General features: G+C 43.2%; 1 protein-coding gene across 1 annotated transcript in view; it reads left to right on the forward strand.

Moving 5' to 3' along the window:
- Positions 1-14,635, forward strand: part of plekhg2 (pleckstrin homology domain containing, family G (with RhoGef domain) member 2) — a 38,915-nt gene that overhangs the window by 16,625 nt on the left and 7,655 nt on the right. Inside the window, exons 4-6 of the mRNA XM_055028133.1 lie at positions 2,107-2,207; positions 11,582-11,648; positions 12,619-12,665. Of these exons, the coding sequence (XP_054884108.1) occupies positions 2,107-2,207; positions 11,582-11,648; positions 12,619-12,665 (215 nt within the window). The remainder of the gene's footprint in view (positions 1-2,106; positions 2,208-11,581; positions 11,649-12,618; positions 12,666-14,635) is intronic.

A 14,635-nucleotide genomic window follows, 5' to 3' on the forward strand; every position in this document is an offset into this window, starting at 1 on the left:
TTTGGTCCTGCACGGGGCAGTGTCTCCTGCTGCTCTCTGCAGTCTGAGGTCTGGTTTTGATTGAGGCTACATGATGTCAGGCCCACTTGGAATCTGAACCAACAACCATAATGGGCCTGTGTGTTTCTGAGTGTGCGTGTTTAGTAACAAAGCAGAATGCAAAGCAAGGAAAGAACGGCCGGGTGAAAGCAGCTCCTCTTTCCCTACAGACTGGTTTTTCTTTTGAAGACGTTCAGGTTGCTGCGCAGCGCAGCTGCCAGCGGGTCACACCACCTGGTTCAGCTCCTCAGCGGACAAACTGTTGACTGACACAGAGGGGATCGCTCGCTGACCTGCAGCCAAATGGGACAGGAAGCGGAGGGGGAGTCATTCAGCCAGACAGAGGAAGGGGGAAGGGAGGGAAGACGTGGAGAGGTGCTCCTAATCCGAGGAGCGGGAGCAAATAAAAACCAGAGCGACCCGTAAAAACAGAAAAACCGTGAGGAAACGAAAGGAGGAACACTTCTGGAGTTTATATGGAAATGTTTTATTAAAACTATTGCTATCAGCGTCAACCTGATTCAGAAAAGATTAACTTTTTAATATTACACAATTCAGATTAATCAAATTACCTGTTTTGACCTAAAGCTCTGCAGAGGGTTAGCAGAATGTTATGCAGTCTTGTACTGCGGTCAGCAACGCAAAGTCACAAATGCAGTGAAAAGATGAGAGAAGAGTCAAATTGGGGAAATTAGGCTGAATTTCACTTTAAAAACACTGTATTTAGAGCCAATACATGATAGAGACCTCAATGGGGCTGAGTTCAATTCCCAACCTCGGTTCCCTTGTCCCCTTCCTGTCAAATTACTGTCACATAAGATGGAGGCTCTACCAATCAATTACAGGTCAGGCTTACCAGCTGATTGCTGATTAAAGTGACACAAACATCAATACATAAAATATAACTTTTATATTATTTGCTTACTCTATTTACATTGTTTTTAGGTTCTAATCACACACACCACACACATCCTTACATTTCCTTCAAACTAAACTTCCATTCAGTTTAGAAATTGAATTCATGTCTTATCCATGACCAAGACATTTCCCCTAACCTTAGCCAGTACTAGTCTGTTTCTAACCTGAACTGAACTGGTAGAGCCCAGCAGAACTGCAAAAAAGTGAGCACCAGGAAAGGTCCTCGTTTCCCACAATGTCCTCAGTTTGTGGGTGAGAGTGGTGAAAGTGGTTCCCTTTATGCAATAGATACAAGTACACACACACACCCTCTGTTCTTGTTTTCCAATTTAGGAAGGAATCTTGGAAACGCTTCATGTTTTCCAACAAACTAAATTTCTTTCCAACAATCCTGCAGAAGCAAAAACCAACAGCTTTAGCTTAAATCTCCTGTTTATTGTTATTTTTCTTCTGGGATTTGAACTGACAACCTTTGAAGGACTCTGGAGGCTTTCATGGTGTTTTAGTACGAGTCGTTCTTTATGCTCTACTTCTGAGGAACAGCAGAGGGGTTTCCTTCCAGTTCCATTAGTAACCCCAGTTAGACAAGCTGGTCAGAGCTACGCTGAGTTTTACTAATCTCTACTGATTCATTGCAAACAGGAAGTGACATCATCTCAAGTTTTATTCCTGTAATAAAAACAAATGTCATCAGAAAATATTTTACTTTCCAGTCTTAAAGTTTTCTGACGGATGCATAAAAACCTCCACAGGGAGTCTGGTTCTTTGGACTCCCAACCGGTTTGGGAACCGATGAACCGAGCATAGATTCTTTAATCATTTAGTTTTAAGTTCTTCAGTCCTTTGGTGCTCTGGTTCTCCAGGTCTCCACTTGTCTGGTTCTTCGGTTCTTTAGGTCTCTGGTTTCTCGCCTCCTGATTTGGGTCTGATCCTGTCCTCCATCTTTGCTCCATTTCTTTTTCCTGTCTGATTCTTTTTCTGTAAATCTTCCTCTGGTTTCCTGTTGCTCTGACTTGTTGCTGCGACTCAGAGGAACTCGACCTGAAAAAGAACCGTGAGCTTTGTCTGAGCTGCTTCTGCTCCAGCAGAGAGGAAGATGGTGTGATTATGTGATGAAGATGATGAAGGTGTGACTGTGTGTCTCTGCAGGATTACCTGGGCTGCATCATCGACTGCGGCGCTCTGCCGCTGAAACCAGAGCAGGTCAGCTCTCTGTTCTGCAACATCGAGGATATCTACGAGTTCAACAGGTGGGTCATCTTCCTCACTGTTAGTAAGCCAACTATCTAGCTAACTCTCTAAAATGAGAAATTTAGTTTGAAGCTAAATATTAGCAAAGTGAATATTTAGCTATGAATTGTTTAGTTCTAATCTGACACTTGATAAGGTGGTGAAAATATGACTGAAAAAATGAATCTCATTCATCTTATGACAGACTAACTAACTCAAATTATTGCTGTTGATCTTTGACTGTAACTTTAAGAATTGCAACTTTCCCTTCTTTAGATTCTGGAGAGATTTCCATATTTCTCTGCTCATTTTTAAAGAAAACTGAAACTATGAGAGCATAAGTGTGGGAATAAGCTGGTAATGATGATGAAATAATTTGGTATGATATATCATTGTGAACTTGCCACACTCTGTGTGTGCGTGTGTGTGTGTGCGTGTGTGTGTGTGTGTGTGTGTGCATGTGTGTGCGTGTGTGTGTGTTTGTATGCTTGTGCGTGCGCACGAGTGCGAGAGAGAGAGCCTGAGAAGGAAGCTGGTAAAAAATGTCACACACCTCCTCCTCCCTGCTTTCCCTGCTTTCACACTTTCTTTGTGTCAACTCAAACACACACTCTCACACAGCAATAATGGCATATACAAACAGACACACACACACACACACACACACACACACAGTTTTCATTCCATTCTGCTTCCTGCCGCCGGTTCTCATGGGAAATATTGTCTGAGAAACAGAGAAAGGCTCCTTATTTGACTCTGAGCTGCAGCAGTTATAAAGTTAATATGTTTATAACAACCATCACAACACACACACACACACACTGTACCAGATGGGCAGACATAACAGAGCCAGAAAGGCTACCTCATCCAGCATAGCTCAAACATGACAGCACTCGGCTCTGTACGGAAAGCCAGAAGTGCCGACATTTTATTTTTATGCATTAGTGTCAGCAGTATTAATATTGCTGACACTAACAGTAAAAATGTAAAAATAGCAAACAGGAAGTAAAAAGCTCTTTTTTCCAAACTTGTTTTAGTCGTGTGTATAAATTCATTAATATAAAGTTTAAATGTCATTTTTAATAAACATTGTTTTCATTCTGTGATTTCATGTTGATGGTATCGAAAGGTGAAAATCACCTGCAAACAAAACCTCATGAAAACAGATCTGGCACAAATCCACTGACATTTTTCCTGTTCAGATATGGGCAGAAAGGCTCAGCCAGGAAGAAGCCAGCACCCAAAAACCACCAGATTACAGATTATAATCGAGCCCAGAGACCAGTTTGTCCGTTTTGTCCTCTGGTCTGATGAGACACTGGAAGAGTTTGGACGCTTGGAGGGAAAACCGGGAAAATGTTTGGAGAGTTTAGCTGTGTGAGAGCCTCTCCTCCAGCAGACAGAGATCCTGGGATCTGCAGTGACCTCAGGATGGACTTTGACTGGGCCATCCCATAATATCGCCGGCTGAATGTTCAGGCTGGAAAGTGAACCTTGACTTCTGTCTCAGCTTTTCTACAGGTTTTATCCATCTTCCAATCAACTGTCCCACAGCATGATGCTGCCAGCAACATGTTTCACTGACTCCCATGGGCCGGGGGTTGTTAGGGGTCAGAGGTCAGCAGTCACAGAGGTGGCTCTGTTTACATAGCGGCTAACAGTCCTGAGGAACGGGAAGGTGATGAAAGCGTCCAGCCGGGTTAGGGGTGTAGTCAAAGTTTCTACACCTCTGGTTCTAATTGGACCGGTTCCCCTGTCTGACTCATCTGGACAGATGATTAGACCGGACCAGAACACACTGCTCTGATGTTTGGAAGGAGAACCAGGTTCAGATCCGGACTTGGACCAGGTTTCTTCGGTTCCGTTGGTTCTGATGGTTCCGTTGGTTCTGATGGTTCCTTTGGTTCTGGTGGTTCCGTTGGTTCTGATGGTTCCTTTGGTTCTGTTGGTTCTGTTGGTTCTGATGGTTCCGTTGGTTCTGATGGTTCCGTTGGTTCTGATGGTTCCTTTGGTTCTGATGGTTCCATTGGTTCCTTTGGTTCTGATGGTTCCTTTGGTTCTGTTGGTTCCGTTGGTTCTGATGGTTCCGTTGGTTCTGTTGGTTCCTTTGGTTCTGTTGGTTCCGTTGGTTCTGATGGTTCCGTTGGTTCTGTTGGTTCCTTTGGTTCTGTTGGTTCCTTTGGTTCTGTTGGTTCCTTTGGTTCTGATGGTTCCTTTGGTTCTGATGGTTCTGTTGGTTCTGATGGTTCCGTTGGTTCTGTGGGTTCTGTTGGTTGTGATGGTTCCTTTGGTTCTGATGGTTCCGTTGGTTCTGATGGTTCCGTTGGTTCTGTTGGTTCCGTTGGTTCTGATGGTTCCGTTGGTTCTGTTGGTTCCTTTGGTTCTGTTGGTTCCATTGGTTCCTTTGGTTCTGATGGTTCCGTTGGTTCTGATGGTTCCTTTGGTTCTGATGGTTCCATTGGTTCTGATGGTTCCTTTGGTTCTGATGGTTCCATTGGTTCTGATGGTTCCTTTGGTTCTGTTGGTTCTGATGGTTCTGATGGTTCCTTTGGTTCTGATGGTTCCGTTGGTTCTGATGGTTCCTTTGGTTCTGATGGTTCCGTTGGTTCTGATGGTTCCGTTGGTTCTGTTGGTTCTGATGGTTCCGTTGGTTCTGATGGTTCCGTTGGTTCTGATGGTTCTGATGGTTCCGTTGGTTCTGATGGTTCCGTTGGTTCTGATGGTTCCGTTGGTTCTGTTGGTTCCTTTGGTTCTGTTGGTTCCTTTGGTTCTGATGGTTCCTTTGGTTCTGTTGGTTCCATTGGTTCCTTTGGTTCTGATGGTTCCTTTGGTTCTGATGGTTCCATTGGTTCTGATGGTTCCTTTGGTTCTGATGGTTCCATTGGTTCTGATGGTTCCTTTGGTTCTGTTGGTTCTGATGGTTCTGATGGTTCCTTTGGTTCTGATGGTTCCGTTGGTTCTGATGGTTCCTTTGGTTCTGATGGTTCCGTTGGTTCTGATGGTTCCGTTGGTTCTGATGGTTCCGTTGGTTCTGTTGGTTCTGATGGTTCCGTTGGTTCTGATGGTTCCGTTGGTTCTGATGGTTCCGTTGGTTCTGATGGTTCCGTTGGTTCTGATGGTTCCTTTGGTTCTGATGGTTCCGTTGGTTCTGATGGTTCCTTTGGTTCTGATGGTTCCTTTGGTTCTGATGGTTCTGATGGTTCCGTTGGTTCTGATGGTTCCGTTGGTTCTGATGGTTCTGATGGTTCCTTTGGTTCTGATGGTTCCGTTGGTTCTGATGGTTCCGTTGGTTCTGATGGTTCCTTTGGTTCTGATGGTTCCGTTGGTTCTGATGGTTCCGTTGGTTCTTTGGTTCTGATGGTTCTGTTGGTTCTGATGGTTCCGTTGGTTCTGATGGTTCCATTGGTTCTGATGGTTCCGTTGGTTCTGATGGTTCTGATGGTTCCGTTGGTTCTGATGGTTCCGTTGGTTCTGATGGTTCTGATGGTTCCTTTGGTTCTGATGGTTCCGTTGGTTCTGATGGTTCCGTTGGTTCTGATGGTTCCGTTGGTTCTGATGGTTCCTTTGGTTCTGATGGTTCCGTTGGTTCTGATGGTTCCTTTGGTTCTGATGGTTCTGATGGTTCCTTTGGTTCTGATGGTTCCGTTGGTTCTGATGGTTCTGTTGGTTCTGATGGTTCCTTTGGTTCTGATGGTTCCGTTGGTTCTGATGGTTCCGTTGGTTCTGATGGTTCCATTGGTTCTGATGGTTCCGTTGGTTCTGATGGTTCCGTTGGTTCTGATGGTTCTGATGGTTCCATTGGTTCTGATGGTTCTGATGGTTCCATTGGTTCTGATGGTTCCTTTGGTTCTGTTGGTTCTGATGGTTCCGTTGGTTCTGTTGGTTCTGATGGTTCCATTGGTTCTGATGGTTCTGATGGTTCCATTGGTTCTGATGGTTCCGTTGGTTCTGATGGTTCCGTTGGTTCTGATGGTTCTGATGGTTCCATTGGTTCTGATGGTTCCGTTGGTTCTGATGGTTCCATTGGTTCCGTTGGTTCTGATGGTTCCGTTGGTTCTGATGGTTCTGATGGTTCCACCGGGCTGCGCTCACAGATCCGTTTGTTCCAGAGGAATTGGGCCCTTCTGGCTTCCCTTACAGCGATCTGAGCGCTGTCCCGGTTCGGACGGTTTGGACCTCGCTGACCCGGTGGAATCAGATACATAGTTTCTCTCTCTGCTGCTTCGTTTTCACTCTCAGCTCATTTGCATCCCTCTGCTCTTCATCCTCCTCCTCTTCCTCTGTGGTCTCTGCATTAAAAGGAAACAGCAGAACTTCCCTCAGCCTCACCGCAAGCCAGTAATGAGACGAGGTCCATCGGCCGCAGGACGAGGCCTGACGCCTGGGGGGGAGGAGGAGGAGGAGGAGAGGAGGAGGAGGAGGAGGAGGGAGAGGAGGAGGAGGAGGAAGAGGAGGAGGAGGAGGAGGGAGAGAGAAGGAGGAGGGGGAGGAGGAGGAGGAGAAGAGGAGGAGGGGGAGGAGGAGGAAAAGGAGGGGGAGGAGGAGGAGGAGGAAGAGGAGGAGGAGGGGGAGGAGGAGGAAAAGGAGGGGGAGGAGGAGGAGGAGGAAGAGGGGGGGAGGGGGAGGAGGAGGAAGAGGAGGCGTCTTCTCCTGACAATGCCCAGCCTCCCTCATCTTTCTGTCTTCTGCTGTTCGTCGTGTGACCCGTTCGGTTCTGGTCCGACTCAAAGCTTCACTTTCAGTCCATTCAGATTATTGATGAAGAGTCATTAAACGGGTTCGATTCCTTCGCTCTAATAATAATGGCCGCCCTCAGATTGGATTGTGTGTCGTTATTGACGCTGAGCTGAGTCTCCTGCAGTGTTTTTGTTCAGTATGAATTTCTATACCTTGTTATAAGGAGTTCGCTTCATGATAGTTTTTACTTTTAATAGCTACAAACTGTGTAAATTTGTTAAATGCATCTTGTTTTTACTGTGCTAACTTTAGCTCTAGCTTGTTAGCTTATCATCTTTGCTGAGAAGCTTTTCTTATACCTTGGGTTAGACCTTCTTTAGTTTTTCTCAGGACAGTTTATCTTTTAGCTTATTTTCAATGTCAGTTTGAAGATTTTAGTTTAACTTCAAACTGTTTATTTCACTGTGGCTTTATCTGCTTTATTTTGCTCAATAAATGTTGTACTTACCTTCGCTTAGCTAACCTAGCCTAGCTTAGAACAGCTGAAATTACATTAGTTTGGCTTGCTTAATAGCTTAATAACATTTGTTTTACGGTAGCCAAGCATACGATAGGTAAATGTGGCAGTTTTTTGTATTTTTTTATAACTTAATTAATCTTGCTTTACCTCAGCCTAAATTCAACAAATAGCATGTGAGCTCGGCTGCATCATCAAATAGTGAAAACTAAGGGAAACATTTGGTGTTGAGCGATTTCTTGGTTACTGTGACGTACTGAAGGATGTCAGCACTTCATATCTTTATGCTGCTGAAATCCAGTTTAGTTGGTTTTGGAGGATGAAACTAACACATCATCTGACAGGAACTGAAGTGTTTCTAGAAAAAGAGATGGATCTGAACGGCATCATTCGGTTTAATTTATCTGTGTAATGCCCCACTCTAATGATCTGGTAGAGGTCGGTATAATTTGCAGTGGCGACAGGGCCAGCCTGTGTTTGTTGATCTTGACAACAACTCAGTGAAATAAACCTTTAAGCCTAAAAAATAACTGCTTTCTGCCCAAATCTCCCAAAGTTTCCCAGAGAGTGAGTGATCCATCATTAGCTGTGTAGGAATAAAAAGGAAGCTGATTCCTCTGGGAGTCTGAGAGGTTTTCACCGTCCTGTCTCTTTAAAATAACGCTGGCTGCGTTCAGAGCAGCTCAACAATACGTTTGACCATAACTCACTTTGCTTTCTTCACTGACTGGTTGCCATCCAAAGTCTCTCAGGGTTTCAGAAAAATTACAACATTATGAAGTATATGGCTGCACATAAATTTTATGAACACTTAATGTGGAGTTGATGCAGGCGGAGCATGCCAAGCTTTGCTAGTGCTTTTTCCTGCCTGACCTCGTTTCAGAAACATGTGTCGTCTAACCGTGTCAGGTTCTGCAGCCAGTGAAGGAGTTCTCGCTTCAAACCTTCAGAGGGAAAACTCCAGGCGGACGCGAGAAACCAGCAGTTTCTCTGGAATGTTTTGACTTGCCGTTCAGTTTAATTTCTCCTGGATTGCTGAAGGCTCCTTTGCAGGGGTGAAGACTCATATTTAGCACATAAACCACAAAATCTTTATAATAGGTAATTAAAAAGTCAAACACCAGAACTGCATTTACAGGCATTTAATCAACTGGATCAGCAGTGAAGGATGTTTAAAGGGACAAATGGGAATGCTGTAATCCATGAGAACATTCCCTGGATCTGCAGATTGTGACCATGCAGTCACATCTGCATCGCTCAGCCACCTGAGGCTATCATTAGTTTGGGAACAGATGGAACTCCAAGTTCTGCAGCTTTAATACCAAACTTCCTCTGATCCATATGGACCGGCTGGTCTGACTGGTTTCTCAAGACTGGTAGAACTGTGGGTTCATTTTCCAGTCTAGAGCCAAACTGGGTGGCGCTCCATCTGTTGGTGTTCATCTAGTCTGGGCCTGATGAGGATAGAATATCTCTGGTAGAAGAACCTCATCCGCTTTTATAAGGCTTGATTCATGGTCCAAATTTCTAACAACGATTTTTTTTGTAATCTGTTGCTTGATTTGGTTTTAGTGCCATTTATAGGCAGTATAATTTCTAAGTAACAAGAGGAATCTGGGAGGAAAGATGGACTGCAAATCAGAAACTGACCAGAACTAGAATAAGCCCAGGCAGCAATTTATCTAAACCGCTAACAATAGAGCTAATTTTTCATCTGCTGATTTTGCTAACTTTGAAAATGTTTAGCACACTTAGTTTTCCCTAAATCAATTTTCCAGATAATCTGTAACATGCTAATTTCCAGATAGATCTTTAATGACAAATTTGATCCTCCTGAGGGCGATAAACTGTTGTTTTATCATGACACATAGTGGGTAGCAACATGGTTAAATTTAACGCTTTAGCATTAGCTTCCGCTATGTACTGTGTTGACTTATCGTTAGCAGAACTATCATTCTTGATTAGTACTGTAGCGTTAGCATAGCTAACTTTTTGGTTAGCTAACTTTTTGGTTAGCTACCAGCGGCGACACCCAGCAAGATCCAGAATGATTTAGTTATTAGTGGATTGATGTGGCAATGTGAAATAATCAGTCCAGTTCAGGAAAAGAAAGAATTTTTGACTTTCCAGAAAATCAGGATAAGTTATTATGCTAATAATAAAGCCACTTCCTAAAGGTTTAATTGAGTTAAAAAAAAATTGAAACAAATTAAATGTAAACTTCAAATTTCTGTAGACCAGTCAGTTAAGTTTTCAGAGAAGAAGAAAATGTTCAGAGTATTTTCTCAGCTGCTTAAAGGTCAAACCTTCAGCAGAAGCGTACTGGGTCGACGTTTGGAATAATCTGAATCTCCAGGCAGAACAGAACAGTCAAAGTAAGGCTGTTTACTTCCTCAGAACCCGTTCGGTTTCTGATCCATTGTTTCACCAACAACTATAGGATTCCACAAATCCTATATTTTTCATTGAAGCAGGAATTTAGGGTTTTTGTGATCACTACAGTATCATCAGCATATGGTTGAAATTTGAGACCATGATGGGAGATAATCTGAGGCAGTGGGATCCTGTGATAAAGAGGATTGATCTGAGTACACTACCTTGAGGCGCTCCCTGGCTTTCCAGACTGGCAGAATTTGAGGTTTGGCTCATTTGTTATGTACATTTTTCGGTTTTTACTCAATTTTTGCCACCAAGAACTTTGCTCCTAATGCTCAAACAAACATTCCCACAAGATTACTCCCATATGTGCTGCCTCTGACTCCTAATGCAATGTGATGTATAAACTGGTAACCGTTTGACTAAAAACAGACATCTAAGGACAAATATGATGCAATACTGTGTAAAATCCAAAATATCAAATCCAAGCAAAGTCTATTAAGGATGATTATTGTCATATTTAAGCTCTTTAAACATTAAAGATGATGTTTAAAACCAAGACCAGCTGCTGCGCAGGGTTTAAACCCAAACGTTCAGCCTCAGAAAGAGCTGCTTGGCTGGTTTCCATCGGACTGGTTCTGGGACTAATGACAGAGAATTTCAGCTGTAGTAGTGGCTCTTACACACATCTGTGTTTCATAAAGAGAATGTAGCAGATATATGAAGGCCACAGAAGAAACAGGAGAGTCGGAGCTCCCAGATAGAGGAGGGGAATATGCTTGGACTTGGCAGGTTGCGGGGATGACGCTGAGGACGGACTGTGGGAACAGATCTCAGGCTGAAGGTCTGCCGGCTGTTCCAGGTCCGTTCAGCGTCACGTTAACTCTCCAGAGGAAACACAGCAACCCTGTTAGCCTGTTCTCTCCAGGACCAAAATGCACAACAGTGAATAATATTGACTGTCAGATGTTTTCTGAGGCTCCAAATAAACCAGACTGACCTCTGACCTACTTTTACTTCACTGCTTTGGGCTGTTTCCATCCCTGGGGTCTGAAAGCTGCATAGCTTCATGTTAAAAGTCAGAACTGGGTGTCAAAACTAAATATATGAGGCCTGGAACAGAAACGGTCCAATACAAGGGCCAGACTTGCACAATATTTATTTTAATAAGGAAGAAAATAAAAGGTGATGATCATTCCAAGCTATACAGGTTGTACAGTGGCGCAAAAAGTGGCTATGCACCGCATGCAACCCATAGGAGGCGCTAAAACGATGTGGGGAATTTTTTTTCTAGTCAGCATTGTATGACTTAACAGCTGTTTGTGTGTGAAATGATCAATAACAGAGGAACAGCACACAGAGCACACATACATCTAGCTTGGAAACTTGTATGTATGTGAAAACTGAGGCGTTTTCATTCTTTTAAATGTGAATTGTTGTAAAGAACTCGACGACAGGGAGCTGAAGATGGCGGCAGGAAAAACTCCGGGGCGCAAAACGGAAAACTGATGTACAAAATGTCTCCAACTTTCACTGAAATATTTCATGACTATTAAACACAGAATTTACTGTCCGTCTCTCTGTCTGTCTCTCCGTCTCTGTCTGCCTGTCTGTCTCTCTGTCCATCTCTCTGCCTGTCTCTCCGTCTCTGTCTGCCTGTCTGTCCATCTCTCTGCCTGTCTCTCCGTCTCTGTCTGCCTGTCTGTCTCTCTGTCCATCTCTCTGCCTGTCTCTCCGTCTCTGTCTGCCTGTCTGTCTCTCTGTCCGTCTCTCTGCCTGTCTCTCCGTCTCTGTCTGCCTGTCTGTCTCTCTGTCCGTCCTCAGTGACCTGCTGGAGGATTTGGAGCGCAGTCCTGACGCGGCGGCCATCGCAGAGTGCTTCGTAGAGCGGGTGAGTCCCGTTCTGACCCGACCCGGTTCAGAACGGATAATAAGCAGTGAAAGGTTCTGGACAGCCTGCGGGCTGAGATGTTGCATGAATGGAGACATGTCAAATTAAAGCTCTAATCTGGACACAAGTCACTAAATACATGGAATTAAACATAATTTGTCTTCAAGTAGATCAGGTAGAAAATAATCCCACCAGATGAATACTTGTTCAGTTAGAAACATCATCCATCAACACTAACCCTAATCCCAGGTCAAATCCGACCTCACTCCGGGGCAGGAGGTTGTGGGTTCAAGACCCACTGCTCAAATATGACAACATTTCAGATAATTTAGAGTGAAACGGGCTCATTGATGAGGATTTTATTCTCTGCTCTGTGATTAAAGTCAAAGGAGGAACATAAACTTTAGAGTTGTGATTATTTTAAAACTTAAATTCAGATTTTCAGGCAGTTTCCTTGGATTAAAGCTGAACTGAATTTCCTGTCTGCAGCTGAGGACATTAGATTAAAACCTGAAGTGTCTGGGTTATTTTAAGGCGTCTGCTGACTGAACATCGGACTGAAAACTCGGCTCAGATAAACTTCCTGAATGTGACATCATCCCTCCAGAGCTGATGGCGTCTTCCTCAGTCAGAGATGTGATGATGTTACTCCTTGGCCTCATTGTTGTTTTCTTTTATTTGTATGTTTGGTTTATTTCATTTGCCTGCAGTGACTTGATCCTGTTTAAGTTACTGATTATACTGTTGGAAATAAAGGTGCTATCGTCTAAAAATAAGAGGCCAAACATGGTTACATATAGAAATATGTAAATTAATTTCATGAACTTGCTGTTAAAACTGAAAATTGTTCTGAAATAATTTTGTTACACTGAAGCTTTTAAATGTTATAGTGATGTTAAAATGAGAGTGGGCCGAGCCTGGAGCCCTGTGGTTCTCCCGCTCTGACCTCTTCTTCTCTCCTGGTTTTCAGAGTGAAGCCTTTGACATTTACACGCTGTACTGCATGAACTACCCAAAGTGAGTTCACTTTTTATTTCAGCATAATTTTAATATTAATGTTTTTTCGGAAAATCTTCTGCTTTTGTTATTTCTCAGTGAATTTTTGTTGATTTACATGATAATTTCTTTATCCTTGTTTTTAAAGGAACTTCTGTTCTCCAGAGGATGAACAGAAATAATGAAATAATTAATCAATTCCTAATCAAAAAAAACATATTGACAAAATAAGCAACATTTTCAGTTCAAAAAAATCCTTTTTGGCTGAAAAATTGTTGAATAAGTAACCATAGGAGTTGAACATCAGAGATATTTATGGTTTTTAATCTTCAGGTTCATCAAGTTGGAGCAAAATCTGATTATTCATGGAGCTTCTTTACAAATGTGGACGCTCACTTTAGCGTTAGCTAATACATTTTAGCATTGAGATGTTATTTTAGGCTAGCATAGATTCTGATAGGCTAACTCCTTTTAGCAAACTTGAAGATGACAATAGTCTTTCCCAGCATCCAATCAGATGGTTTAGAAGCAGAAATGATCACCAATGGGACGAGAGAAACTGCTTCCTTCTCTGCTATTCGCGGATGTGGCTGTGCTTCAGATGTACAGACGTAGCAGAAACACAACAGGTGTAAACTAAAAAAATCTAAAAACCGTTGGGTTGTTCTTAAGGAATCGTTGGGTTGTTCTTAAGGAATCGTTGGGTTGTTCTTAAGGAATCGTTGGGTTGTTCTTAAGGAATCGTTGGGTTGTTCTTTAGGATTTGTTGGGTTGTTCTTAAGGAATCGTTGGGTTGTTCTTTAGGATTTGTTGGGTTGTTCTTAAGGAATCGTTGGGTTGTTCTTTAGGATTCGTTGGGTTGTTCTTTAGGATTCGTTGGGTTGTTCTTTAGGAATCTTTGGGTTGTTCTTTAGGAATCGTTGGGTTGTTCTTTAGGAATCGTTGGGTTGTTCTTTAGGAATCGTTGGGTTGTTCTTTAGGATTTGTTGGGTTGTTCTTTAGGAATCGTTGGGTTGTTCTTTAGGAATCGTTGGGTTGTTCTTTAGGAATCGTTGGGTTGTTCTTTAGGAATCGTTGGGTTGTTCTTTAGGAATCGTTGGGTTGTTTTTTAGGAATCGTTGGGTTGTTCTTTAGGAATCGTTGGGTTGTTCTTAAGGATTCGTTGGGTTGTTCTTAAGGATTCGTTGGGTTGTTCTTAAGGAATCGTTGGGTTGTTCTTTAGGAATCGTTGGGTTGTTCTTTAGGAATCGTTGGGTTGTTCTTAAGGATTCGTTGGGTTGTTCTTTAGGAATCGTTGGGTTGTTCTTTAGGAATCGTTGGGTTGTTCTTTAGGAATCGTTGGGTTGTTCTTTAGGAATCGTTGGGTTGTTCTTTAGGATTTGTTGGGTTGTTCTTTAGGAATCGTTGGGTTGTTCTTTAGGAATCGTTGGGTTGTTCTTAAGGATTCGTTGGGTTGTTCTTAAGGATTCGTTGGGTTGTTCTTTAGGAATCGTTGGGTTGTTCTTAAGGATTCGTTGGGTTGTTCTTTAGGAATCGTTGGGTTGTTCTTAAGGATTCGTTGGGTTGTTCTTTAGGATTCGTTGGGTTGTTCTTCAACATGGAGCTGATCCAAACTGCAGAACATCTCCAGGAGCATCTGCAGGCCTGACAGCAGAGAGGAATTCAGCTGGAACATGGAGCAGACCTCAGGGGAAGGAGAGCCGGCACATGCTGAACCCATCCATCCTGCTGAGCTCCACTTGGACGCCGATGAGCCGTGGAGGAACGGAGAGGGTTACTGGGTTTAAGGCCTGGCTTCTGCTGGAAACCATTTACAACATTCCCCCAGTCACAGAGCCATCATTTACCTTCTGACTGGCTTCCAGAAACGTTAGCGTTAGCGTCGTACAGGTCTGAACCGCTCTGTACTGCTTTAAAACTGAAGCACCATCAAACTAAAACAGCAGGAAAGCAGGACTAAACTGACCAAGCCACCAAAAAGTTGCTGTTTA

Source organism: Poeciliopsis prolifica, unplaced genomic scaffold (genome assembly GCF_027474105.1).
Source record: "Poeciliopsis prolifica strain line A6 unplaced genomic scaffold, Auburn_PproV2 SCAFFOLD004, whole genome shotgun sequence".
NCBI classification, from domain to species: domain Eukaryota; kingdom Metazoa; phylum Chordata; class Actinopteri; order Cyprinodontiformes; family Poeciliidae; genus Poeciliopsis; species Poeciliopsis prolifica.